Below are 27258 nucleotides of genomic sequence, written 5' to 3' on the forward strand. Positions count from 1 at the left end.
CCCCCTATTGACCCAAAATTTTTATTTTCCCGTACAAACTTTCCTATGGGGAAAAAGTGAAATTTTCCTGCAGGTCTGTGTCTGGGTAAACGAGAGCTTTTGATTGATACCCATTTTTACCATAGCACCACTTTGTTGTCCGTACAAAGGCGATTTTACGGATTTTTTACGAGTCTAGGGGCTTTACGGGCCTTAAACGTCAATGCAACGGGGACCGTTTTGGGGAAAGTTTCTCGGCTGGTGGTGGGGCACCTGTGTGCCGATTTTGAACGAAATCGGGGGGGGACCCCCCATTGACCCAAAATTTTGATTTTCCCGTAAAAACTTTCCTATGGGGAAAAAGTGAAATTTTCCTGCAGGACTGTGTCTGGGTAAACGAGAGCTTTCGATTGATACCCATTTTTACCATAGCACCACTTTTTTGTCCGTACAAAGGCGATTTTACGGATATTTTACGAGTCTAGGGGGCTTTACGGGCCTTAAACGTCAATGCAACGGGGACCGTTTTGGGGAAAGTTTCTCGGCTGGTGGTGGGGCACCTGTGTGCTGATTTTGAACGAAATCGAGGGGGACCTCCCATTGACCCAAAATTTTGATTTTCCCGTACAAACTTTCCTATGGGGGAAAAAGTGAAATTTTCCTGCAGGACTGTGTCTGGGTAAACGAGAACTTTCGATTGATACCCATTTTTACTATAGCACCACTTTTTTGTCCGTACAAAGGTGATTTTACGGATATTTTACGAGTCTAGGGGGCTTTACGGGCCTTAAACGTCAATGCAACGGGGACCGTTTTGGGGAAAGTTTCTCGGCTGGTGGTGGGGCACCTGTGTGCCGATTTTGAACGAAATCGGGGGGGACCCCCTATTGACCCAAAATTTTGATTTTCCCGTACAAACTTTCCTATGGGGAAAAAGTGAAATTTTCCTGCAGGACTGTGTCTGGGTAAACGAGAGCTTTCGATTGATACCCATTTTTACCATAGCACCACTTTTTTGTCCGTACAAAGGTGATTTTACGGATATTTTACGAGTCTAGGGGGCTTTACGGGCCTTAAACGTCAATGCAACGGGGACCGTTTTGGGGAAAGTTTCTCGGCTGGTGGTGGGGCACCTGTGTGCCGATTTTGAACGAAATCGGGGGGACCCCCCATTGACCCAAAATTTTTATTTTCCCGTACAAACTTTCCTATGGGGAAAAAGTGAAATTTTCCTGCAGGTCTGCGTCTGGGTAAACGAGAGCTTTTGATTGATACCCATTTTAACCATAGCACCACTTTGTTGTCCGTACAAAGGCGATTTTACGGATTTTTTACGAGTCTAGGGGCTTTACGGGCCTTAAACGTCAATGCAACGGGGACCGTTTTGGGGAAAGTTTCTCGGCTGGTGGTGGGGCACCTGTGTGCCGATTTTGAACGAAATCGGGGGGGGGACCCCCCATTGACCCAAAATTTTGATTTTCCCGTAAAAACTTTCCTATGGGGAAAAAGTGAAATTTTCCTGCAGGACTGTGTCTGGGTAAACGAGAGGTTTCGATTGATACCCATTTTTACCATAGCACCACTTTTTTTTGTCCGTACAAAGGCGATTTTACGGATATTTTACGAGTCTAGGGGGCTTTACGGGCCTTAAACGTCAATGCAACGGGGACCGTTTTGGGGAAAGTTTCTCGGCTGGTGGTGGGGCACCTGTGTGCCGATTTTGAACGAAATCGGGGGGGACCCCCCATTGACCCAAAATTTTGATTTTCCCGTACAAACTTTCCTATGGGGAAAAAGTGAAATTTTCCTGCAGGACTGTGTCTGGGTAAACGAGAGCTTTCGATTGATACCCATTTTTACCATAGCACCACTTTTTTGTCCGTACAAAGGCGATTTTACGGATATTTTACGAGTCTAGGGGGCTTTACGGGCCTTAAACGTCAATGCAACGGGGACCGTTTTGGGGAAAGTTTCTCGGCTGGTGGTGGGGCACCTGTGTGCCGATTTTGAACGAAATCGGGGGGGACCCCCATTGACACAAAATTTTGATTTTCCCGTACAAACTTTCCTATGGGGAAAAAGTGAAATTTTCCTGCAGGACTGTGTCTGGGTAAACGAGAGCTTTCGATTGATACCCATTTTTACCTCTTTGTGACGTCATTTCTAGGGGAAAACGGGTCATAAAGGTTTCCCTCTACCGGGGCCTTTTTTCCCCCTACCGAATCTGTGCTGTGCTGAACCTGTGCTGAATCTGTGCCAACTTCCGTTACATTCGCTCCCGTGCCTTCAGCATTACGAAAAATGGCAACAGCCCGTGAGCAGCATCAGCGCTCACGCACATGTTCAAGGAAAACGCCATGTAATGGACTGCTAACGACGGCCCTCTCCACCAATCAGCGCTCGGCATCTCGAGCGCTGATTGGCTGGTAGCAAACGCGTCATATGTGGGTCTCATTTTTTTGCGATCAGTGAACGCGTTATTTAATACACAGTGGCCTATGGAGAATGGCACGCGGAACTGAAGGTCAGTGTTTTATTGCTTCGTGCATGCGAATGGGGATATTTGAGTGGCATTTGACACCATTTTCGAAATCTACAGTGAATTTCTGATCGACTCATGTATATATTTTTATGAATTTGACAGTATTAGTGCTACATAGTCGGTGTTTTATGTTGGTGTTGTTTCTCTCGACCAAGGCTATATAAACCAGGTAGAACGCTCCCAACGAAAAAGTGGTGACAAGCGATAATTAGTTGCCGCGACCCTCACTTGTTCAAGACTATATCCGCAAGCAGCATTTACAAGCTAGCGGAAATCGACCAATCGGCGCTCGGCAATACTCAACGCTGATTGGCCCGATGCTCGTGACGAAATTGCGGGGGACTGCAGCTATAACCCTATGGCGTTTAATAGAATTATGACTTTTGAAAGGGATTTGCATCAGTTTTTGTTGGGTTTGAGGCCATTTTTGAGCTTGGATATTCTTTCCGTGACCTTTGACTATATAATAACGACATTTAATCATGACATTTCTATATACTACCGGTGTCACATCGGCCAAAAAGACCGTAAGTACATGGGATAGACGGACCACTGCTGATATGGGGCCACACATACCGGCGTGTGGTCATCGGAGGTCCATGAGGGCTCGACATGGGCCCTTTATGGGTCGGCATAGGCCCAGCGGGTCCAGTGCAGGCCTACCAGGGGCCGGTGGCATATAATGTAAGGCTGTTTAGGGACGTTGAGGGCTCATGGGGGCCATATAGGACCATTAGGGACCACATAAGCCAATCAGGGGTCCATTTAGGCCAATAAAGGCGCTTCAGGGACTTGAAGAAACCATTCAAGAGCCGTGGTGGGCCCATGAGGGAACGGCATTGGTCCATCAGGTGCAGTCAGGGGATGTTGTACGGGTTTCTCAGTGGCCCATTTGGGCATATCAGTGACCAATTTAGACCCAGCAGGGGGCTTTGTAGACCTATCAGGGGCTGGTGATGTTTTATCAGGGGCCAGCGTTAGTCCATCGGGGCACGGCATATGCCCATCAGAGGTAATTGCGGGCCCACGCTGAACAATGATGGCCCTTCAACGGCCCCTAATGGATCTAGATTGACCCATGTTCCATGATGTGTCATGTATGCCCCTATGGCAGGCCTACTCAGACCCCTGATGGACATTCCCGGCCTCTGATGACCCTATACTGAATCCTGGTGGGGCTCTAAGAGTCTCCAATAACCCTTCGTCAACCCATCATTACCATACGCTGGCACTAGGGGCCCCACATCAGCCGCAGGGCAGCCCGTGCCATGACAGCATGTCTTTTGGGCCGATATTACATCGGTAATATTAATCAAAATCATGATTTTATGGTGCCATTATATAGCTAACAGTCATAAGAAATATATTTCAACTCGAAAACAGCTCGAAACAGCATATAATCTAAAAGAAACCCCTCCGAAATCCAAAAGCCTATTCGGGTCCATAGAGAATAACTGCGGTCCCCCGCAATTTCGTCACGAGCGTCGGGCCAATCAGCGTCGAGCACTGCCGAGCGCTGATTGGTGGATTTTCCGCTAGCGCGTGAGTGCTGCTCGCGGAACAAGAGTTCGTCGACAATCCTCCACAAACGTCTGTCACCACTTTTCGTAATGCTAAATAGCCGGAGCGTACCCCCCTGCTCTCGACCTTTGTCTTGGACTCTTATTCTATCTTTTCTCGAAAATGCTTGCCATAACCAGGTCTTAACTGTATCTGTATAAAGGGAATATGTGTTGAATATGAGGAGAAGGTAGTAATGACCATTCTGCCTATCAAACTGCCAGAAGGTGTGCTTGTAAGGTGATTGAAACTGCAGTACGGTTGCAGATGTGGGTTTGACATTAGCATTGTTGTTGTAACCCCACTTGCTCTAATAAAATGGCAACATGGGGTTATGTACCCACTATTGCACAGCCTGGTATCAAGATGGTTGATATGTGGAGGATAATGAAAGCATAAAAACTTTTCTTTAGTGAATAGGAGCGTTGCGTCTTGTGACTTATGTCAAGTCATTTTAAATGAAATGATTGTGATTGTAACTTTTACTTCAATTAATATTATTGCTAGTTTTGACCTTTTTAATCATCAAGTTTTATGTGTACCAATTTCATATGCCTGTGTAATGTCTGTGCGGCTTTGTGCAGTGAGCGTGTCTTGAAACAAACCAATTTATTTTGTACCTTTTTTTACTTCAACAAATGTATGTCAAAGGACAAAAATGTCATGTCTATTATCATTGACACTGCTACAGCTAACTTTGCCTATATTCCTATCTTTCAGAGGCATTCATCTGCTTTCCAGTGCAGTACCTAGGAGGCTGCAACTGAAACTCGCACAAAGGCAACCAAGTGTCACTTCATCAGCCTACAGTAACAGCCCATCTGTAATCAAGATATGGGTGAAGTGGCATAGAAGAACAACCAGTAAACATGAAAAGATGTATTTTGTTTTGAACCATTTCTTAGCATAACTGAACAGCAAAGTGCACACTTACTGCTTTTATGTTTGCCCTGTGTGCACTGTGCAGTTTTGAATTATTTTAACTATGAAATGTTTTTTGCTAACTACTCTCTTTACATAAGCTTCCTTTGTCATGCCTGTGTAGTGTGTAATTTTGAGTTTACATGCATGATGTAGGCATGTTAGCATGTATTTCCCTTGGCTTCATAAAACTACTTCCAAGCATTTGTTATGGACATTGGTGCTACCTATATATGATGCTTCAGATGTGTCCAGTAGTTGATCAAGGGAGAAGAGTAATAGGACAGCTGATAGGCTGATAGCTATTACCAAAAATATGTGCTTGTCTGCACTTCGGGCTGTTCCATCATATGCAACCTCTATTTACTTTCTTGCGTTAGAAACACCCCATCTTTTGTTTCTTTCCTGTGCGCCCATTGTTTCCGTGGTGCTATAAACGTCAAGTTTGAAGTTGGTATCCAAGTGAGCAAAATTTGCATTATTTCAGGCCGTCTTGAATCATTCGTCTTGAATTATATCCCTAACTGACATCCTGTTATTTGTCCTGCAATGTCTGTGCCTGTGTCCGCCCTTACCTCCGGCTCCAGCCTCCAACCAGGCCTGCTGAGCTCTGTCGCCGGCGCGGTGTGTCGCAACGTGCTGTTTCTCCACTCCACCCGACAGCTGCTAGGAATCATCCTGTGCCATGCGCCATGCGACACAGCAATTGTAAGCTGCAGGTCACATTCGGACTGATTGGCTCCGCATATATCATCCGGCCGAGTGCTAGTCGATATCAGGGACGTGGGTCGGACTGTTGTGGCGGCGTGCACTGTGTTGGTTGAAGTTGTATTTCTGTTAGTGAAAAGCATTAATACATAACCGTGGCCGCAGCCCAATGTTATTGTGGATTTCAGAGGGACTGACCAGTCAGGAGGGCCCCATGTGGGTATAGATCCAGTGTCCAGTGGGATTGGCTTAGATTTCCGGCGATTGATAAACGCTTCTATGATAGTAAACCTATTGAGTTATGAGGGGAGGTCACGTGAGGGACCTGACCTTACTAAACTCTTGTGAAAACACGACACATACGAACGGTAAGAAACCGACAGCTCTTCTTTCTGCCAAGTGTCATCTTTCTGTGAAGGATTTCTTGGCACTGAGTGTCCAGAAATTGCGTTGTTTTTGGACTGTGTAGAGGCTCACGAGCGATAACATAGGTCAACAACCTGACGTACCTTAAATATGCGACTTATACCAGAAGATCCAGCTTGATCAAAAGATTGTACATGTCAAATTTCAGCTCTTTAGCTCAAAAGAATTTTGAGTTATCGTAAAAACCGTCAGTGTGGCGCCGTATCGCCTCCCCGCGCGGTCGGAAGGTAAAAGTTCGCCGGCTTTAACTAAACAAATAGTTGTCGTATCGCAAATTCATTGACGGCGTTCGAAGCGTCGTTCAATTTACTTTCGAAACATATCCTAACATTAACATTTATCTGCCTAGCGCAATCTCCAACAAGCAAAAGTTCCGTGCATGCATCCTCATACAGTGTTAGCGGCCGCCGGCCGCCGGCCGCTGACCCACATTCGCGTCATCAGGGAATGCCGCAACTAATTTATTGTTTCCAACTTTTTTCCCGGAGCGTTCTACCTGGTTTATATAGCCTTGGAAGGAAGGATGATAGATGACTGGAGATGGCGAAGGTGGCCCGTGGCAGCCAACTTGTAGCCACCAACAGGATTCAGATCAGATCATGCAGCATGCAGAGCGATAGCACATATGAAGAATCAGTTCCAGAATAGGTTTCTTGTGATATTTCCAGCAAAACTTTCAATTATTTAATTGTTTTAAACAAGTTTTAACTTCATTTGTCAGTTGAATGCGCCAAGTTCGTCTCCAAAAAGTGAAATCTCACTTACAGCCTCTCGCCGTAAATCTGAAGGTTGAGACACATAATCAACTGATATTGCACTTTTCCGACGTTCTTTTATCAGGTTACTGTCATGCTTACAGTTTAATTACCTGAAAAAGTAATATAAATATCGGAATCTCAAACAACAACACCGTTGCCTAGCAACCCCAATCCACTTAGTCCCACATTTCATGGGTCATGAGTCCCAAGAGTTGATGTAGGGGCCATAAAAGCCGGTGTAGGGCCCATGGCCCTTTAAGTTCCAACATTGAGACTCTCAGAGGCCAGCGACGGGGCACCAAGAGCAGATATAGTGCCGCAATAAGCCGACATGGGGCCTGAGAATCAGTGTGGAATTCCAGGAGCCTGCGTGAGCTCTCGGAGACCTTCGTATTTCGTAAGGTCCACAAAGGTCGTTGGATCCTCTGAATCTGAACTTCTGCGGGGACCCTCAGAGGCCAGCATGTCTCCTGGCACCTGCCTGCGTTGAGGTGAGACCCTCCGAGGCCGTCGTAGGGTTCTTCAGAGGCCAGCGCTGGCCCTTGAAGCCTTCGTTAGGCCCTAGAAGCCGTCAAGAGGGCCCTCAGAGGTCAGCATGGCCCCTGGAGCCTGCCTGCGTCGAGGCCCTCAGAGGCCGTCGTGGGACCCTCAGACGCCAGCGTGGGCCTTTGGAGCTTGCGTTGGGTCTTAGAGACCATTGTGAGGGCCCAGAGAGGTCGTCGTCAGGGCCCTCAGCCCGTCAGGGACCAGTCCTTGGGTCCTCAGAATTTGTTGTGAGGGCCCTTAAAAGCCTTCGAGAGAATCATCAGAGGTCGTCATGAGGGTCCTTGGCCATAGTGAGGGTCTTCATGGGCCCCCAGATACATTTGCAGGGCTCTCAGAGGCCTTGGTAAGACCACTAGAGGCCATCGTTAGGGCCCTCAAAAGACCGTTGCAGGGCCCTCCGATGCCAGCATAGCCCCTGCAGCCTGGTTGTGTTGGGGCCCTCAGAGGCCGTCGCTAGGCCGTCTGAAGCCAAATGGGCCCTCAGACTTAAGTTGGGTCTAGGGCCGTCACGAGAGCCCTCAGAGGCCAGCAGGGCCCCTAGAGTCCTGTGGGACCCTCAGCGGTCGTCATGAGGGCCCTTAGTGGTCGTTATAGGGCCCCAGGGGACAGAGGTCGTCGTGAGAGCCCTCAGAGATCGTAAGGGCCTTCAGAGGCCGTGCCGTCATAGGGCCCTCAGAGGCCTTCATAGGGCCCTCAGAAGCCAGCGTGGCCTCTGGAGTCTCCTTGGGGCCCTAGAGTCTCTGTGAGACCCTCAGCGGTCGCCATGAGGGCCCTTAGTGGCCGTTGTAGGGCCCAGGGGACAGGGGTCGTCGTGGGAGCCCTCGCCCCTCAGAGATCGTCATAAAAGGGCTCTCTGAGGCTGTCGTGGGGGCCCTCAGATGCCGCATGGAGCACCAAACGCGGCTCGGAACACTTCTAGTCGGTGTGGGGGCCCCAAAGACTAGCATGGGGCGCCCCTGACCTAATTGGACATCCCGGATGATTCCACATCAATGTTCGTTTCTCGATCACTGGTTTTCAGGAGAAAATGTATTGGATGGTGCGACGGGCCCCTTGTACGAATTTTGGGGGTGCAAAAAGATATGTTTGCACCCCCATGTTTTTCGATGGGGGTGCAGCTGCACCCCCTGCACCCCCTATTCCGCCGCCACTGGAGTCATGTATGTAGATCTCTGGAGGAGTCTCTATGTGGTCGGTTTCCAAGGGGCTTCTAAACACGGTCTTCTTGGAACGGTCTCGTAGGGCCCTCAATGGTCCACTGCGGATCCAGAAAAGTGGTTTGAGACGCTGCGGGTGGTGGCTAGACTACAGGGTGGACCAAAAAGGATGGAAACATTTTGAACTCGCATAAAATGTGTTATTGCATGCAGGTGACTGAAAATGATACCAAACGAGAGTACATTTCGTGGAAATTCATAATGACATCTCTCTCATCTGCTTTCTCTCGTTTTCAGTCTCCCACAGCAAATGTTCGAAGAGGCCACTTTTGCGAGACAGGCAAAGAGCGGCCCGCCTGGCTGCTGACGCGATAGCCCGATGACACATGTCCGCTTGTTTGGCTCGTACAGCCTTGGTGATCACTCTCTTCAGGTAACAGATGCCTTTAGAACCTTCCTTGTAAACCTGGCCTTGAGATGACCCCACAGGAAAAAATCCATCGGGGTCAGGTCAGGTGATCAGACAGGCCAGTTCCGACAGGCACTGCGGGATATCAGCCGGTCACCAAAGTGGTTCTCGCTCCACTTGAGCGTTGTTTCGCGATGTGAGGAAGCGCACCGTCTGGCTGGAATCACATGAGGTCCATGAGACTGCCATACTTCGTTTGGGCTCACTTCAACAACTTCTTTAGCGTCGCTTGGTAGCGCTTTTGGTCGTCAGCCACGGTGTTGTCGCTCCCATCCTCGAGCCGAAGTGGAACTGGCCTGTCTGTCTTTTCATCTGACCTATGGATTCCTTTCCTGTGGAGTCATCTCAAGGGTCAGGTCTACAAGGAAGGTTATGTAGGCCTCTGTTATCTGAAGAGAGTGACCACCAAGGCTGTGCGAGTCATACCAGAGGACATGTGTCATCGGGCTATCGCGTCAGCCGGCAGGCGGGCCGCTCTTTGCCTGTCTCGCAAAGATGGCCTCTTCGAACATTTGCTGTGAGCATGGGTGGAGAATGTTTGAAAAAGTTACCCCGGCCGGCGACCGATAGTCGCGGGAAGACGATATACTCACGTTGTTCTCAACGGTCATCATCAAACCCCTATTCTGACGCATGGAATAGGGTGCTGTGTTTGCTCAAGGATGAGCGTTGTATCCGACACCGTATTATTCATAACATTTTTGGAATGATCGAAAAGGCAATTTCCTTTTAAATTATTATTTCTTTTTACTTAAACTTCCAATTTCACACCGAACCCAAACCAAACCATATGCCATTTTGAGTACCTAAATGTTGCGTTTTCAGCTTTTTATTGTGTCTCAAAATAGCTACAAAAAGACAACTCACCATAGTAGAAGCTTTACAGAGAAATTGACAGATCGAACCAAGCAAAGCACTAAAATAGGTCACTGACATCCACGGGCGTAGCCTTTTTCAATGTTGGGCGGCTCTTATAATACAAACAGGGAGTCGATCCAGGAATATCGACCGGTCCCGGTCTCGTAGCTCAGTTGCTAGAGCGTTGGATTCCGCGTGGCGAGAGCACGCGGCCCGGTTACAACAGTCCGAGTTCGAAGCATGATGGCCGCTCGGTGTTTATGAGCACCCTGACGGGTACGCTCATAAACGGGTGTGGTTGCGGTTGGTGGCAGGTCAGTTGGAGGCAATGAGGTCAAGCAGTAGTTTTGAAAAAGTGCGCCGAAGGCGCGCCAAAATTTCGAAACTGAACAGGATTTGAGAGCAATCTTGGCATTGGCGACCACACGCGGGTCTTAGGGTTGGAGATTATGGCAAGTTAAGTAAATGGTAAATACCTACCTGATTTGCAATATTACGCCCATGGAAGTCAACATTCGAAGAGCGTGAGTTTTCTTTTCTCGTATGGAGACAGCTTTTAGGATTTACAAGAGTAGAAAAGTTACCCCGGCCGCGCCGGGGTAGGCTGAAAGTTACCCCGGCCACGGCCGGGGTGGCCGGGGCAGGTTCTCCACCCATGGCTGTGAGAGAAGGAAAACGAGAGAAAGCAGATGAGAGAGATGTCATTATGAATTTCCACGAAATGTTCTCTCGTTTGGTATCATTTTCAGTCACCTGCATGCAATAACACATACTTTATGCGAGTTCAAAATGTTTCCATCCTTTTTGGTCCACCCTGTAAAAGATTAGCCGATACAAAACTAGCTGCAGTTGCTTCTTTATGCTTTCATTCTTTGAGACAGGTAGGTACACTGCAATTTCAAACCTTTTACAGAACTTTTGTGTATGGGGATAGTTTTCCAAAATCTTCGTTTTTCATAAGTCAATAATAATCACTAAAAAAACTGAAGGGGGCCCAAAACTTCCAGAGGGGCCCCTTGAGAAAACTTTGCACCCCCATCCAAAATTACCTTCCGCCGCCACTGCGTTCGCATGTTTTTTATGTCCGGGCACAGACTTCTCTATACATGGACTGTGCACTGATCTGGCCGAAGTAGCATAAGGGGCCCAAAATTGTGGCAATACGTTTGAAGCATTTGCCAGGGAGCATGGCCATTTTTCTTTGAATTATTCATTTTAACGTTCTGGAACCTTCGCTTAAATGGAAAACAAAACATTTTCCGCTATGTTTTCCCGCCAGAATTGCCAATCTTGAGTCAAAATTCCAGGCTGTGGACTTAAATATCAAGCGAAGATCAGAGGCATGCAAGTGTTTCTGTGCATTTTGAGTTGTGTGTTCAATGGTATAGGTACTGTCATAAAACAGAAAGTTATACTCCCAGCTACAAGTGGACTACTTTTCACCATCGATCAGGTTCAACAAAGACAGTTTTGGTTCCCACACGTATGTATTCGTAACGATTCCCAACGGCCAGCATGGGCACAAACACCGATTTGGTCCACTATCCCAGCCCTTGGGCCGATTCTCCTGGGACGTCTTGGGCCGGCTCGTCAGAAGAGGCAGCAACAGCATGCTCTGTGATCTCTGTGACGGCTCGCTGGTCGTTTTCCAGGCGTTGATGAGAGACAGGGTGCATGCTACATGTTCTTGAACAGGCATGAACTCAGCTCAAGCTCGTTAGTTTGTGGATCTTGTCCGAGTCCACACCGCGCCCACTGGTGCGCGTCGGCGGCCCCTTTCGTTTCTTGCTATGCACTTGGCTGTTCACATCCTTCACGTGGTTAGACACGAACACGTTAAACAGCGCTCCGGCCATGGTGGCGAGGATATTGCTGGTAAACTTGTGCCCCCTTCCACAAGCCACTTCCTTCAGTTCTTCGTCATCACCGAGCATGTTCTGAACCACAGATCTGAACACATTCTTGGGACTTGAACTGCCAAAGAGGATGGTGCGAGTCTCTGACTGTGAATTCACCAGAAGTCTGTAGAGCTGGCAGACCTCCATGACGACTCGCAGGCACAGTTCACTCGGTTGCAGGAGCTTTCCACGGTTGAGGAGGTCGGTGAAGCTAGCAGCCATCAGCTTTTCTTCAGCATTCTCTGCCACCACGGTTACCAGTTGCGCCCTTAGCCCGTCAGAGAGTAGCGCGCGACACTCATCACATCTGTGAATCTTCTTGACTGAGTGGGCTAAATAGCCTGCTATGTGGTGCAGAGCCTGCTGTGTCCCTTCTGGGACGTCTTGGGCTGGGTCATCAGAAGAGGCAGCAGCGGCATACTCGGTGATCTCAGTGACGGCTCGCTGGTCGTTTTCCAGGCGCTGCTGAGAGACAGGGTGCATGCCAGCCGTCACTGTGCTCAGACCATAGCCTGAGAGCCAAATTAGGCTTTTTACGCGGACGATAGCCTCTCCTTCAAAAAATTGACGAGAGCTCGCCCAGGAGTTGCCTCCGGCCAGTTTCCGGAGATGGCCGAAGTGACCTTCTAGCCGGTCGGATTGAATCTTGCCAAGCAGGACATACTCGAGATCACACTGTCTGAGCAGATACTTGGCCAGCCCGACCAGCCCTCGACAGGTTGCTGCCACTCCACGTATCGTGTCGAGCGACATTTGCGTCTTCTTGTTTCCCTGGGCTTCCCAGCGCAGCATCATCTTTCCGAACTTCTCGATGTATGCCAGCCCTTCTTCATCTCCAGTGGAAATAGGCTGCAGAGTCGAGTCGTTGCGACGAACATGCTTCCCAGGGGACTTCACATTGACGATGTCGAACCACCTCCGAACTTGGTGCAGGAACTCTGCTGTACCGTTTAAGGAGCCGTACTCTGCATGTTGCCCATAGTAGTGGAGCGCAGCGATGGTTGTCTCGTGAGTGGCTGCTACGGCGAGCTGCACGCTCACGCGCTCTATGCTTGTTGGATGGAGCACCTTATCCGTGAGTCGGTATGCCATCTTGACATCAGAGCTGTACTCGATGGAGTGTACCTTTTCCAGGTGGCTGAGGTGAACATCCAGAGGAGGCCCACCTGCATCGAGTGGCGGACAGTGCAGTTGTTTTTTGTTCAGGAGGTTGAAGTACATGTTTTTGAACAAGTGGACTGAGTCGTACATGGTGTATATCCTGTCATCACTGTGTGGACTCCAGAGATTCAGGATATACTCCTGATGCCTCCCATCTTCTCCAAGCGCTCGATGGAAGGCTTGGTTTGTTCTGTGTCCGTCAGTTGTAACGGACACTACACGGTACCCAAGATGGGTGAGACATCGCAGGACTTGGAAGAAGATTCTCTTCATTTCTTGGGTTGTGACGTGGGTGACTGGCGACATGGTTACCAAGTCCTCGTAGTTCCCGGCAACCGACGAAATGTGGGTGCAGAACAAGGTACCTACTGGCGACAGCTGTTGCTTCTCCGCTGCTCTCCCCATGCAGTCTTCCTCCCGCCAGATCGAGTGCTGTGGCACAGTAAACCTCGTCCATGGCCAGATTTACCAGCCGTTCTCTTGGAGACAACTTGGCGACCCGCATCTCCAAATACTTGATGGTCCCGATCTCCAGTCCCTCTTGCACGCTTAGTGCTGACGTAAGTCTCCGGAGAGTGACTCTGTGTGGCAGGACCAGAAGACCCGACCTGCGCATGTCTTCATACAGTCGGGGACTCGTTCGGCTCCACACCACTGCAGTGGACATGAGTGTCGTGCTGTACCTCCTCCTTTTTGCTGGACTGAGTCGGAGTTGCAGCTGTTCAGCGGCGAACTCCCCAAAAGTACCGCATGATCCAGCTGCATCGTCCGTGCTGATTTTCTGCAGAAAATGCAGTGCAGTCATCACGTTGCCATCTTTCAAAGACTGTGCCTTGAGGAACGCCAGCACGTTCAGGACCTCAGTCGTCGTTTCGAAGCTCCCGGGAACGCTTGTCAGATCAGCTGCCCTGAGAGTAGGCAACTCGCTCCCGGCTGCGTACAAACGGAAACGAAGATCACTGTAGATCGTCAGGTTTCGTACGATGACTGGAATACCTTGATCTGTGTCAAATGCCTCCATTCTGATCGTCACAATGTCCTCCTGAAGTTCAGGAACATGCATCTGTACGAGCCGGTACCCAGTCGGCAGGTCCACCGTAGAGAGCTTTCTCACCATGTCGGTAAGAGATGCCACGTTCTCGGAACGAAACATGGATGCGGCTTGTTCCTCCCACAGTTCTCTTTGCAGCAGCCTTCGTGCTGTTGGAGTCGCGCGTATAGTGGGTCGTGGAGTCTCCTGTCCGCTCTCATTCCTGCAAAAGGAGAGAAATATTTCACTTAACAACTGCATTTAGCAACGGTTGCAAAATATATGGGAAACAAATTAGCATACATGGGTAATTTGGACATTGCCGGATAAATGCTATAAATTGATAAATGTAGCTCGGAACTTATCTACACAAAAAGAAGTTATATACAGTTATATACACAAAAAGAACAATTCAGCAGCATGTGCGACCCTTTTTAACCGCTATGTATGCATGCAGGTTAACAGTTCGGCCTACGGAGGTCATGTAAGGTCAGCTTGTAAGGTCGGGTCGGGTCAGAAAAGGAAAAGATTAAAATGTGCTGAAACCGACTCCAACTCCGGGCCGTCAGAGTTGTCTGGATCAAAAGTTATTCAAGAAAACCATCAGAAGTAAAAACGAACATTTTTCTTCGGTAACCTCTGGTTGGTGACCCAGTTTTTGACCTGACCGAAAAATGACCGAAGTACTTTCTTACTGTTTTTTTTACCGTTCTTTCGAACGCCGCCTACCGCTTGTCTCTACGACGCCCCCCCCCCCCCCCGGCCCGCTGATGGGGCACCGGCCCGGCGCGGGTTAACGTCTGACATGATCACATTAATGACGTAACAGATCAAAGGTCATTTGAGGTAGAGTTCCCAAATTTTCACAGGTGTCAAAATGTAAAGACCATCCTCAACACCTAAGATGTCCTTAATACCTTACTAATGCCCATATTGCTTTGATGAGGTATAAACATATCAACTTACTTGTCCCGGGGTGGGAGCACTGTTGGAACTGCGGTTGGCTTGAGGCGCCGTCGCTGACGGTCGGTTCTTCTTGTCGTGGCAGTGACACAAAAGTCATCACTGGAAAAGTGGAGCTCACAAACCCCACCACTTTTAGGATATGATTCTTTTACACCTCGTCTGATTGCTTCCAGCCACTTCTTTCGCAATGCACATTCGCGTGGAAAGCTAAATACCGATACCTTTCCCTTTCTCTTGTCACTTCCTCTCCGATGCCGTGTGATTCTATATCCAGAATAACAATTACGTACCTACCGTACACTTCCGTGTCATCAAAAACCCTTTCAAAGGAAAATAGAAAAGATGGAAAATAGACAACTAAAATCATAGGCTAAATATCCTAAATGTGGCGAAGCCTTGCTTAATTTTAGGGCCTTGCCTTGATTGTGGCCAAGGCCGATTGTGGCAGGATTTCCAGAAAATAAAGAATGGGCGCAAAATGACCTTAGCAGTCGGCGCGCCCTAAAGCCCCAATCAACAAACAAACAAACCAGAAAATAAAGAATTTGCGTGCAACTCATTGGTGCTTATTTGCGGGAGATACCTCCGATATTCTCAGATATCATTTACCACTACTATTTTCATGAAAACTGTTATTGTTTTTAACGATTTTTTTTTTGTTTATATCAAAATCAAAACATTTTTTTACTTACTAGACAGATAAAACTTCAAACAATATCCATGTTAAATTTTGCCAGGTTTGCAGGGTTCTTAATAAGTTAAAACTAGGTTCACTTTTGGGCCCCTTATGCTACTTCGGCCAGATCAGTGCACAGTCCATGTATAGAGAAGTCTGTGGTCCGGGTGATGCAAAAATAAGTATACACATGAACATAAGGTGCAGAAGAATAGAGCAGAAATAGCTTACCCTCGTCCCCAAAAGGTAATGCATGGTAGTGGCCCACCTCAAATGTTATTGATTATCAAGAGCCACCTCATGACACGTTGAGTATAACGATTAACCCTCTCTTAGGAACTAGTCTGTCATCTTGACTGCTAACACGTGGTTGTGGCACATGTCTGTTCATCAAACAGCCACTGTTGCGAGTCACCGGGTCTGCGGGATCACCCAGTGCACTGAGAACGTCTGTGCAACCGCATAACTTAACTCGTCTGGCGAGTCCGGTATAGTTCGCGTGGGCGGTAGTGAAATTTTGAGATGGTTTGACTCGGCCGCTATTATGGTGACAACGGTAAAAGTTTACACGAGACATTGTTATACTCGTATGTATCAATTTGTTTATTCGATGCCCCCGAGAACATTCTTTGCAGCTTTGAAATGGTAGGAAAAATATAAGCGTTTAATTATTTCAACTCAATTTCTCGCCTTATTTTCATCGAAAAAACAGCCTTCCGTTCAAATATAGCAAACCTCCGTGTTGAAGTTCGATGTCCCCGGAGAACAACTGCATCATCTTTTCCCCTTCCCTCACGTCGCAAGACACTTATATCACCCCTCTCCCCTCCCTCTGACGTCGCAGGACGTCGGTGCTGTTTGTCTCCGTGTCGTTCATCCTGCTGATGGTCATCTCGCTCGCCTGGCTGCTTTTCTACTACGTGCAGCGATTCCGCTACATCCACGCCCGAGATCAACTCACGGTGAGTTTAGGATCAGCTCACGGTGATTTAGAAACAGCTCACGGTGAGTTAGAAACAGCTCACGGTGAGATTGACGTTAAGTGAGTTTGGGATCGAAGTCGAGGGACGGGAATAGGGCTCAATAAATTAAAGCAATTGAGCGCCTGATGGTACGACCTTCTGCTGTTCGTGTATTCCATAGCTTATCTGACCTTTTCTTCACCATGGACGTCGTAAAACGAACGATCCTTTACTTCAGCATAACGTATCCTGTCCCACGGCCCACGCTGTCCCATCGCTTTGACCTGCGCCCGCCGTCTGCCGTGTTACAGAAGCGACTGGTGTGCGCCGCCAAGAAGGCCGTGTGCCGCATCCCGGTGCGGATACTGAAGGCCGACGACGCCCAGCTGGCGGAGGGAGAGTGCTGTGCCGTCTGTCTGGAGCCGTACCGCGTCTCCGACCACCTGCGGGCGCTTCCGTGCAGGTAAGATCCCGAACACTGCCGAGTTGGACCCCGATCAGCTGCCGCCCTCCCGGGCAGGTCAGACCCCGACCAGCTAATGCAGCTAACACCCTGACCCTGAGCGCTCTACGGTGCTCGTTTCGTTAGACACCGACCATGGCTGCGCTCTTCCCTTCATGCAGGCAAGACCACAATTAGCGCCCTCCCGAGTAGGTACGAGACCCGACCGTAAAAGAGACGTTTCCCGCTGCCCACCGGACAATGGAAATCTCGGGAATCTACGAGTCTCTTCAGCTCTCCGTAGAAATTATATAAGACGCCAACCACCGTCCCACCACGGATCGCTGATCCAGCTGGTTTCCCGTAGGACGAACCTGGCCAATGGCCGAGTGTATCTCGTTAGTGCAACGAAAGGTCAACGTCGGCGGGGCTTCAACGGCGTCAGCCAGCTCTGAGAACGACGATGCCTTTGTGTGGATCGCTATTCGTTACCAGAATATGCTTGGGCTTGAGGCAAGGAATAAAATACTCAAAGAAAATATTTGTGTTTAGGTCTAATAATGCTATGTGGGGGGGGGGGGGGGGCGTTATGTTCCCTCTCTCATTTTGCAAGAAAAAAACGTTGTTCTTGCACACCTGAAGTGATCCTGAACATCCAACTTCTTGGACCCGTCTGGAAAAGAAGTTCGACTTTAGTCCCAAAGGACAAAGCTGGAGGTCCTTGTTGAAGTTTCAGGTGCTCATTCATCACTTAAACTTGTGCAATGTTCGTAATGAAAAGCTCAGCCTTGTTAACCTACTTTGTTTGTTTTCAGTCACGAATTCCACAAGCAATGCGTGGATCCTTGGCTGCTGAAGAACAGAACATGCCCAATGTGCAAAATGGATATACTGAAGTACTTCGGGCTGGTAAGTGCGGTGTGTCAATGGGACTCGCTCGGTCACTTATACAGTGTATTTGAAATAATCTTTTAGCATGGGCTCTTCCTCCAACTGATTCCACTGCGAATCAAAGCTAAGTCACATGCTCCTCCCTGTCCCAGCCACAGCCATTGTGAAACCGACCCATGTAAATGACCCTAACACGCGCGGAGCATCATGTGACCGGCTGCACATCCCCGAGTCACATGCAGGCATCATGTGACCCCTCCTGATGCTGACGACACAGCTACCCCCATGAGTTTTGTCCCATGACCCGTCAATACGGGCACCCCTGTCTCCAACCGATGCTGTAGCTTGTATAAGGGTATATGGACCGATATGGGCAGCGCGTGCAGTTAGAGGCACTGTCAGGCCCACGGCGACAGACGTGGTTTCTTGTTAGCATGGGAGAGGGGCTGTTACAAGCGGCGGCCCGTTACTGGTTAGCATTGACAGTGGGGGTGGTCCTGGTTCCTCCGGCAGGTCCGTTACTTTTTAGCATGGGAAGCGGGATGACTGGTACTGGGTGCCGATAGGGAGACGGGATTCTCTGTAACCAGGCGGAGAGGGTGGTGCTATGACCAGCCCGTGAACAAGACGACATGGGTGAGCGATACCGTGCCAGTTGCCGACGGCGCCGTAGAGAGTCTCATTTGAATAGACCGGTTCGGGCCCGAGGGCTCACGTGCTTACCGGCCATGTGACCACAGTCAGCTGACTGAGTGTGCTCATCTGATGACGCTGGTGATAGCGAGTCATGGGAGGGAAAGGGTAGGTAGCACGAGGCATTGTTTGCTAAGTGCTGTTTGGTTGCTGTGTAGCCAGCTGGGGCATTCCAGGACGATTCAACAGCTCATGGGTGCAAATTAACACCCGACCCCCTCAGATTTTCTTCAAAATTGCTATATAGGGTTATTCTGTGCCCGGAAGCCGAATCTGAGATTTTTAGACCTGTAGGAGCAACGGTTTTTGAGTTATAACATTGGGAAATTTTGAAAGTTAAAAAACATCATTGTATTTTAGTAGCTATATGAATCTAAACGAAAACTTTTTTAAACTATAAAAATTATACATATTTGAACTCGCCACATCACAAGCTTCGACACATCGACACGAATACAAAGTTCACTGTAGTCTCGAATTTGTCACTTAAAAACTCAAACATTTCGGTCGCGTTTGTGATTTGCTCCCTTGTGGGCCTGCGTAGACTCTCGAGAGCGGTCGCTCTCTTCACGGTGCCTCCCACGCCGTCACATGCGCCTTTCCCGTGCGAGGTGGCAAAAAAAATTGCCAGTCGCAGTCTAGCCCAAGCCCCAAAATCACTTTTGTTAGCGCAGATATTTGAAAAGTTGAAGCGGTTTTTGAACTGTGCTGCTGAGCCGTCTGAAAAGTATCTGATTTTAGTCAAAGACGGAATTTTTCATTCAGTCGTGGAATCGGAGCCTTTTGGAAAGCATGGACAGCGGTCGTGTTGTGCTTTATATTATCTGAGATAATGCAGAAGCTCTGGTGCTGTTCCTCTCCACTCTCCCTCCAGTACACCACGAACGGGTGAACGGTGCACTGTGGCGCGTCCCAGTGATGACTCTGCACCTCATCCTGTATGACGAACGTGTAGTTCTCACTGAAGTCCCCAACGACAACGGCCTCTCCCTCCACAACACTTTCTTTACACTCCTTAAATGCCCTACTCCGCATGGACCGGCGCGTCGTCTGTCACCGCGCCAAGGCTCATTCGAGCGAGCCGAGCTCGCAGTGACTGGTCTGTCACAGGCGCAGATGATATAGCGATAGGTTTCGGGATGGGCCAAATGGAAATTTGGAAACGGAGACAAATGTAAAAATTATTCATTTCATTTCACTCATTACTCTAGTATAGCCATATATCATACAATTTTATTAGGTAGGTATTTTAATGTCGACATAGAAACAGCAACTTTACACATTGACCTTGGCATTGGCCTAATCTGACCTGATTTGGTCCCGAATGGTCAAATGTACATCACCATTGACTTGGAATCGGAAAATAACCCATAAAACATGTGTCGCATGTCCCTAATCCCTGTTTATTTATTCATCATGACCTTTGGTGACCTGATTTTGACCTTGACCTCACCTTGTGATTGCATATTTACTGATTCACCGCCTTTATAAATATGTTGGACGCATGCTGTGCGATTTTCACATCGCTTCATCATTATGAAAGTGCCTCGGGAGCAGACTTGTGACAGCTCAAGAAAAAAGTGAGCTCGCTCAGATCAACTCCGTCTTATCCGCTCCCGCTCAGCTCCCGCTCAGTTTACCGCGGCTCAGCTCAGCTCACGTTCCGCTCAAACCCGCTGCGCTCCGCTCACGCTCAGCTCAGCTCAGCTCAGTTTCCGCTCAGCTCAGTTCAGTTTCCGCTCAGCTCAGTTTCCGCTCAGCTCAGCTCAGTTTCCGCTCAGCTCAGCTCAGTTTCCGCTCAGCTCAGCTCAGCTCAGCTCAGTTTCCGCTCAGCTCAACTCAGTTCCCGTTCAGTTCAGCTCAGTTTCCGCTCAATTCAGCTCAGCTCAGTTTCCGCTCAATTCAGCTCAGCTCAGTTTCCGCTCAGTTCAATTCACGCTCAGATCGTTCAGTCGTTCTTTTTAAATCAGACATCGGCAGGCGGTGGGCCTCCCGGCCACATTCCGCGCGGTGGGGGGGGGGGGCATTTTTTTGCCCCCCCCCCCGTATCTCCGAAACTACTGGACAGATCCGGAAAATTCAAACGGCGTTCGATAGCCCTGTCAAATTTGTTGAAGGAAACCAAATTTCATTGACCTCGGGGTCACCGATGACGTCACAGGTCAGGTCAAAGATAAAATGTTTCACCGCTCACGGGGCTTCTAGGGAAAGCGCTATAACACCGAGTACTTAAACGCATTTTGTCGAAAATCAGCGATAGGGCGTCAGTTTAGTACATATGTTGCTATAAGAGGTCACTGGTCATACCAGGTCAGGTCACAGGTCAGGTCACCAGAGATCACCAAGGGTCACCACATGAACCCAACTTAACAAGGTTGTGCGATGCATGTTTTATGGCCAGTTTTTCATTTCCAACTCAATGGTGTTGGTTATAAGACCATCAGGTACGGTTTAGGTCACTTTCTGGTGGAGGTCAGGTCAAGGTCAGGTCAAAAAAGGTCAAATTTAAAGTTGATATTTCTGCATAAAATGGGTAGGGTAGCCTGGGGCAAGACGCCCCAGATAATTTATTTTGCTACATAAATTTTGTCCCACATCACCTGAAAGGCCAAATTTGTGCTCAATGCGTTCTTTGGACATTTTACTTTAAATTGCACCCCTCAAATTGATTCACTTATGATCGGACTCCAAGCTAGGAAGTGATTTGTGAAGCAACTGCAAATGGGGCATTTTGCCCCAACCCCAGGGCAAAACGCCCCACGGCCTGGGGCAAGTAGCCCCATACCTTAGATTAAAGATTTAACATGGTAGTTGGCTAAATCTTATGTGAGAGGTCCGTTAGACCTCTGGAGGCACGGCACTGAAGTTAGCACATTCCATCCTGTCAGGTGCTCAGCATATGACACTGTTGTATGAGCAGGTTTTTCACCTACCTCATAAGACCAAATAATAAATTATTGCAATGCAAATGTTAACAAAATACTTCCTTTGCCATCCAGTTGCTGAGAAAAATACACATAAAGGCACAGAAACTTACTGTTCGCCAGCTACCGAACATTAGAAAGTGGGTAGCCCCAACAACACAAGAGGTAAAACGCCCCAGGGGCTTTTTGCCCCGCGACCTACTGGGGCGTTTTACCCCATCACGTAGTTCGGTCAGAGAACAACGCCTTGCACTCCAGTAAGACATAATTTAACACGAACCAACCCGGCATGATAAGCGTTAGACAATAGTTGTTCAAAATACATAAAAGTCGTTAACCTAATGTGGACCATAAAAGAACGCCATGATTCATAATCTGACAACAAAACATAAAAATCACTCAAAAAACACATTTTTGGCTATATCTCCCGAAAGAGTCATCACAATTTCTTTCCAGTCTGCTCATATAATGATAATATAGTGCACGTTTTATAGAAGAGATGATGTTTCCCCAGAACCCTGCCAGTTCCGAGAAACATCGGTGAGGCGTTTTACCTCGGCGGGGCGACTTGCCCCGGTCTACCCTATTGATTCGATGCAGCTTGTCACGGGGAGTCTAATGGTGGTCTTTGTTTTGCGCTACGAGGTCAAGAATTGCTAAAAATTGAGTTTGAAAATTTGACGTCATCAATTTTGAACAGTTTTTTTCGCTATAACTTGGCCAAAAAAGAGGTATCGATCTCAAATTTAGTATGTAGATAGAAGGCCGTAGGGACTATCACATATCTTCTGGTTTTTCGAAATTTAAAAAAAAAAAACTTTTTGGATTTTTCGGCTATTATATTAAATAATCTATTTTTTATTTTTGGGGTCAAAATTCAAAAATTTCAAAAATCTGAGATTGCAGGTTTGTAGCCCTTCAAATTTTACACCTTTTATGTCTGAATATTTTTCTGTATCTCTAAAGCTGTAGGCCTGACAGCTCTTCTCGCGAAACCTTTTTTGAGGTCGAAAATGGCAGAAATGACGTCACTCTGACGTCATTAGCGTCCAACCTATCATAGCCTTTGGAAAAATTTTAGTCACAATGTGCAATAGCTGTACACGGGAGGGTACCGAAAGTTTGGTGACGGATCGGTGCAGCGGTTCTTGAGATATATCGAAAAAACTAAAGGGGGGGGGGGCAAAAAATGCCCCCCACCACCGCCTGGAAAGTTAAAAAACAGACCAACTCTTGGCACATAAGTAAGTCTCCTCTAACAAGGAGCGAGGCAACTTACACAATGGGCAAAATAGATAAGCTCATTAAGACCTTGAGACTGCGAGTCGTGCGTCTACTTGGACTCAGACTACATGAAATGGACTGTTCTTGGCAGTGTTATCACATGTTATCACAGTGTGCACCCGCGACAATCACCGCAGTGCACTCACGACTGGCACATGACGAGCATCAATGGAAACATGTTCTGTTCATGGCTAAATATCACATAAAATTCACCCGCAGAGGAGCCCGTCTTATCAGCTGGCTCCAGTGAGCACAGCTGAGCACAGCTGAGCTGAGCTGAGTTGAGCTCGCTCAGCTCAGCTCAGCTCAGCTCAATCAGCTCAGCTCAGCTCAGCTCAGCTCAGCTCAGCTCAATCAGCTCAGCTCAATCAGCTCAGCTCAGCTCGCTCAGCTCAATCAGCTCAGCTCAGCTCGCTCAGCTCAGTTCAGCTCAATCAGCTCAGCTCAGCTCAGCTCAAGCTCATTCAGCTCAGCTCAGCTCAAGCTCATTCAGCTCAGCTCAGCTCAAGCTCATTCAGCTCAGCTCAGACAGCAGCTCAGCTCAATGCATTACTGAGCCGGCTCAGCTCACAGCTCAACAATTTGGCAAAATGTTGAGCCGGCTCATGAGCTGAGCTGATTTTTGAGCCGGCTCAACTGAGCTGATCACAAGTCTGCTCAGGAGCAGCCGGGGAATGAGAACCTGGAATTTTGGTCATTGACCTGACCTTGACCTGACCCGTGACCTTTAAGAACAACATTCGGACAATGTCTAGATCCATCTCGTTGAGATCTTTCCATTGCCGCCTCGTCCGGCGCGCTACGATCATCCGTTCCCGAGATAGCACCGTCGGCACCATATCAAAGCAAAATGGTATATTTACATGGAGAAAGTAAAAAAATAAAATAAAATATTTATTTTAAAAAAATACCTATCTCCAATTTTCACAATACAGTTTCCCAATACCCTAAGCATAAATAAAAGCTATAAAAATAAATTTTATTTAACTGGCCACACTTCGAAAAATTTGAAATAAATTTTTGAACAATTTTCGGAAAATTAAAGATTCAAAATTTTGAAAATTTTGCATACCATCAGAAAGCTTGTGATGTGGCGAGTTCAAATATGTATAACTTAGTTATAGTTTAATAAAAGTTTTCGAATAGATATAGCTAGTAGCTACTAAAATACAATGATGTTTTTTAACTTTCCAAAATTTCCCAATGCTATAACTCAAAAACTGTTGCTTCTACGGGTCTGACAATTTCAGGTTCGGCTTCTGGGCACAGAATAACCCTGTACAGCAATTTAGAAGCAAATCTGAGGGGTCGGGTGTTATGCAGCTGTTGAATCGTCCTGGAATGCCCCAGCTGACACCTTTAGAGGAAAGTAAAGCGTATGAGCAGAGGAACGGGTAGAAGTTTAAACAGAAACAAAACTAAAGCAATGGTTCAGCCGCATCACAAATCGATTCTGGTATGCATAGTTTAAATACCTAATTGAATACCATTTACGAGTGAAATGCGTACCGGTAATTCAGTGGGCTTGCAATATTCAGAAATCCGCTAAATTGGAAGATCGTTAAAGCTGTGATAGTGTATAACTTGAACGGTGATGCCTAAGAAACTGAGAGCCAAGGAAAGGGCTCGATGAAACACGTGAAGACGATAAAATATAATCATTTCGACAACCGTCGCACGAACCGCCACACTGTCATCCGCTGACCGTATGTGGCCCATGTGACCTCAGCTGACAGTGAGTGACCTGTGTGACCCTTAAATGACCTGTATGGCTCCTGCTGACAGTACGTGACCCATGCTGACAGTGCATGACCCGTGTGACCTCTGCTGACAGATGTGACCCATGCTGACCCCTGTTGGCATTTTATGATCCTCTGACCCCTGCTGGCATTATGACCCTAACTGACCCCCTCGCTGACCCCTGCTGACACTGTACGTGACCCGTATGACCCCTTCTGACACTGTCTCCCCTCTATGACCTCCAGAGCTCGGTCAGTGAGGAGAGTATCGTCCACCTGGAGCTGGAGGGCGTCTCCGTGGCGCAGAGGCGCGGCTCCCCTCTCTCGCCGGTGCTGTACGTCAGCAGCCAGCCGGCCGGGGCGGTGCCGGGGACCCGGTCCCGTACCGTCAGCCGCGCCAGCCTCCAGAGCGTAAGTACCTACATCGAGCGGTACTGCAGGGGTGGCAGTGTGGAAGGCAGGAGCCAATTAATTGTTCAGCAGTCGAAATGCAGACAAATGGGCATGGAACGGCACCAGAGGCCCACCAGTAGGATTACATAGATGGCACCAGTGCCACTGTGCACTGTGACGTTAGGTGAACGAAGAAAATAACGTAGCGCCCGCACCACCTCGAGTTTGCAGCAGCTTTTCATTAATTAAATGTGGAAGTATATTTACGGGCCACTCCGAAAGCTCTACGAAGCTTTTGGTAGCTAGGAAGGAGAACCTTAGCCACAACAAGCCCTGAAACTGTGCGCCACCTACGGCTGAACCCCGGTCCCAGTACCCCAGCTCAGCCCCCACTAACTGCTCGTCCCTCCAACAGATGTCTCTGGTGATGCCCAGCCCAGCCTGTGTGGAGAGCCTGCACGGCCACGGACCCACAGCAGCCCGGTGTCGGCGGGTGTCGGCCGCGCTGGCGGCCGGACGGCGTCAGGAGCCGCCGCGCCGAGCCTCGGCACCGACCCAGTCCCCCGGTGGCGGAGGGGGCCGAGAGGCCCTGGCCCGGTCTCTGAGCACCCCCACCGGCCCGGCGGCGGGCACGGTTGGAGTCGGGTCACTGGTGACCAACGCCTGTGAGTTGAACTGAGTGTTGTTTGCATGATATAACTTATATGTCAAGCGCGTAGAGATAAGTCAAGAGAGGACCACCACAAACAAGCTTGGAGGATGGGCGTATGATAAGTGGAGTTCGGTGTCTAGAAAGCACATTTCCTGAGCCACTTTTGTAGTCAGAGCTCGCGGTCGGTTGGGATGTATCATTTACGGTTAGACGACATAAGACCGTATGCCGTTCGGTGTTTCGTGATTACTAAGCGCTATGTCCCATTTTCAGATGAAGTCATTGCTCTTCCATGCTCATCGGGTCCCATTGAAACGGCCATGCGTCGCCGCTGCCAGCGTCTGGGCAGAGCTGACACCAGCCACACCCCTCAGGACAGCTCTGAGAGCTTCGAGACGACTGTCCTGGATCAGCCGGCCGCTGCCGCCGCCAGCCCGGTCCCCGTGAACCAACAGCATGACCAGCCACCGACCGAGGCGACACCTGCCGACTGCGATACTAGCGCCTCTAGTGAAGAACCGCAGCAGCACGCTGATGTTGTTTGTCATGTTGAAGAGGCTCTGAATGATGAAAAAGTTGACTGAACGGTGAACGCAGTGAACATTAAGGAAGGAATGAAAATCTTAGAAAAGAAGTTCAACAGACTCTTGCGCTAGAGTTTGGGCTACTGGTCGCCGAGACTTCCTTTGTAAGAAGGTCTGTGTTGACAACAGCTCAACCATAGCAGGTAGCCTCTCATGGGATAACGGCGATGAGGATACGACTACAGTCCTACCGCTAGTCCGGTAGGACTATAGTTCTGAGACTAGTGAGTGCCTATATATAGGTACTCGTAATTCGTCACAGTGACCGAAATTATTTATGTTTGCCGTGAGGAAAGCGTACTACGGCCAGTGTCATAAATCATAATGCATCACTACGATCGTAATATTTATATTTTGAGCTGTTAGGCGTTTCCTTGTTGAACTATAACATGTAACATAAATAACATGTTACTTTCAAATTCATTAATCATTAGGTGATGCCCATTTCATCTATAAGTTAGTATGTATGACGTCTCTGTAAGGAGATTGGTTGCAGCTGGAGAATGCTGAATGGATCATGTGTTCATTGTATTTCAGTGCCATGTTATGATTGTGATATAAGCAAATGTGGCCCGGTGCACGCTGGGTTCAAATCAGTGGGATGCATAAATTAAGAATGCGTCTGTTCTCAGCGAGACTTTGGCTACAACTGGCAGATTCTATAACCATCGAGGTTACGAAATTATGTGATGATTGAGAGTTCAGAATCGGTCGAGGTAATATGTTGTATCCAAGGCTGTATGTTGTATCCCACCAAATGGTCGGAATATGAACGTAGAAGTGGCATAAACGCTACGTGAACCTCAGTAAATAAAATCGGTAGAAGCGTGATGAGCGGTTGCTGAGTTAGTGAAGAAGTATACAGTAGCCACTCAAAAGCGTTGCCGACCGGGCCGGGCCGGGCCGCCCATACTGAGATTTTTCCGTTATACTTTATAGTGAAAAGACTTTGCTCGCTCCGTAATGAAGCTTACTTGTCGAAGAAGTATAGGAATTCGTGTAATTTTTATAACTGCAATGCTCGTCCCGACGGATGTGT

At 48.3% G+C, this 27258-nt stretch overlaps 1 protein-coding gene across 4 annotated transcripts; it reads left to right on the forward strand.

The window, feature by feature from the left end:
• The first annotated feature begins 6653 nt into the window (after positions 1 to 6653).
• LOC122370807 (E3 ubiquitin-protein ligase RHF2A-like) lies at positions 6654 to 27050 on the forward strand. 4 transcript variants are annotated; one of them, XM_043346728.1, is made up of 7 exons: positions 6654 to 6685; positions 16500 to 16617; positions 16929 to 17080; positions 17875 to 17968; positions 24837 to 25001; positions 25399 to 25648; positions 25909 to 27050. In XM_043346728.1, exons 1-7 carry the CDS (start codon positions 6660 to 6662, stop codon positions 26217 to 26219), a joined length of 1116 nt encoding a protein of 371 aa, XP_043202663.1. In that variant the 5' UTR covers positions 6654 to 6659; the 3' UTR covers positions 26220 to 27050. The 4 variants fall into 4 exon arrangements, with proteins under 4 accessions (XP_043202663.1, XP_043202666.1, XP_043202664.1 ...); XM_043346731.1 differs by having other exon boundaries at positions 6667 to 6924; XM_043346729.1 differs by having other exon boundaries at positions 6673 to 6784.
• The last annotated feature ends 208 nt before the right edge of the window (positions 27051 to 27258 follow it).

This window comes from Amphibalanus amphitrite, unplaced genomic scaffold, assembly GCF_019059575.1.
Source record: "Amphibalanus amphitrite isolate SeventyFive unplaced genomic scaffold, NRLGWU_Aamphi_draft 001169F_arrow, whole genome shotgun sequence".
Classification (NCBI taxonomy): domain Eukaryota; kingdom Metazoa; phylum Arthropoda; class Thecostraca; order Balanomorpha; family Balanidae; genus Amphibalanus; species Amphibalanus amphitrite.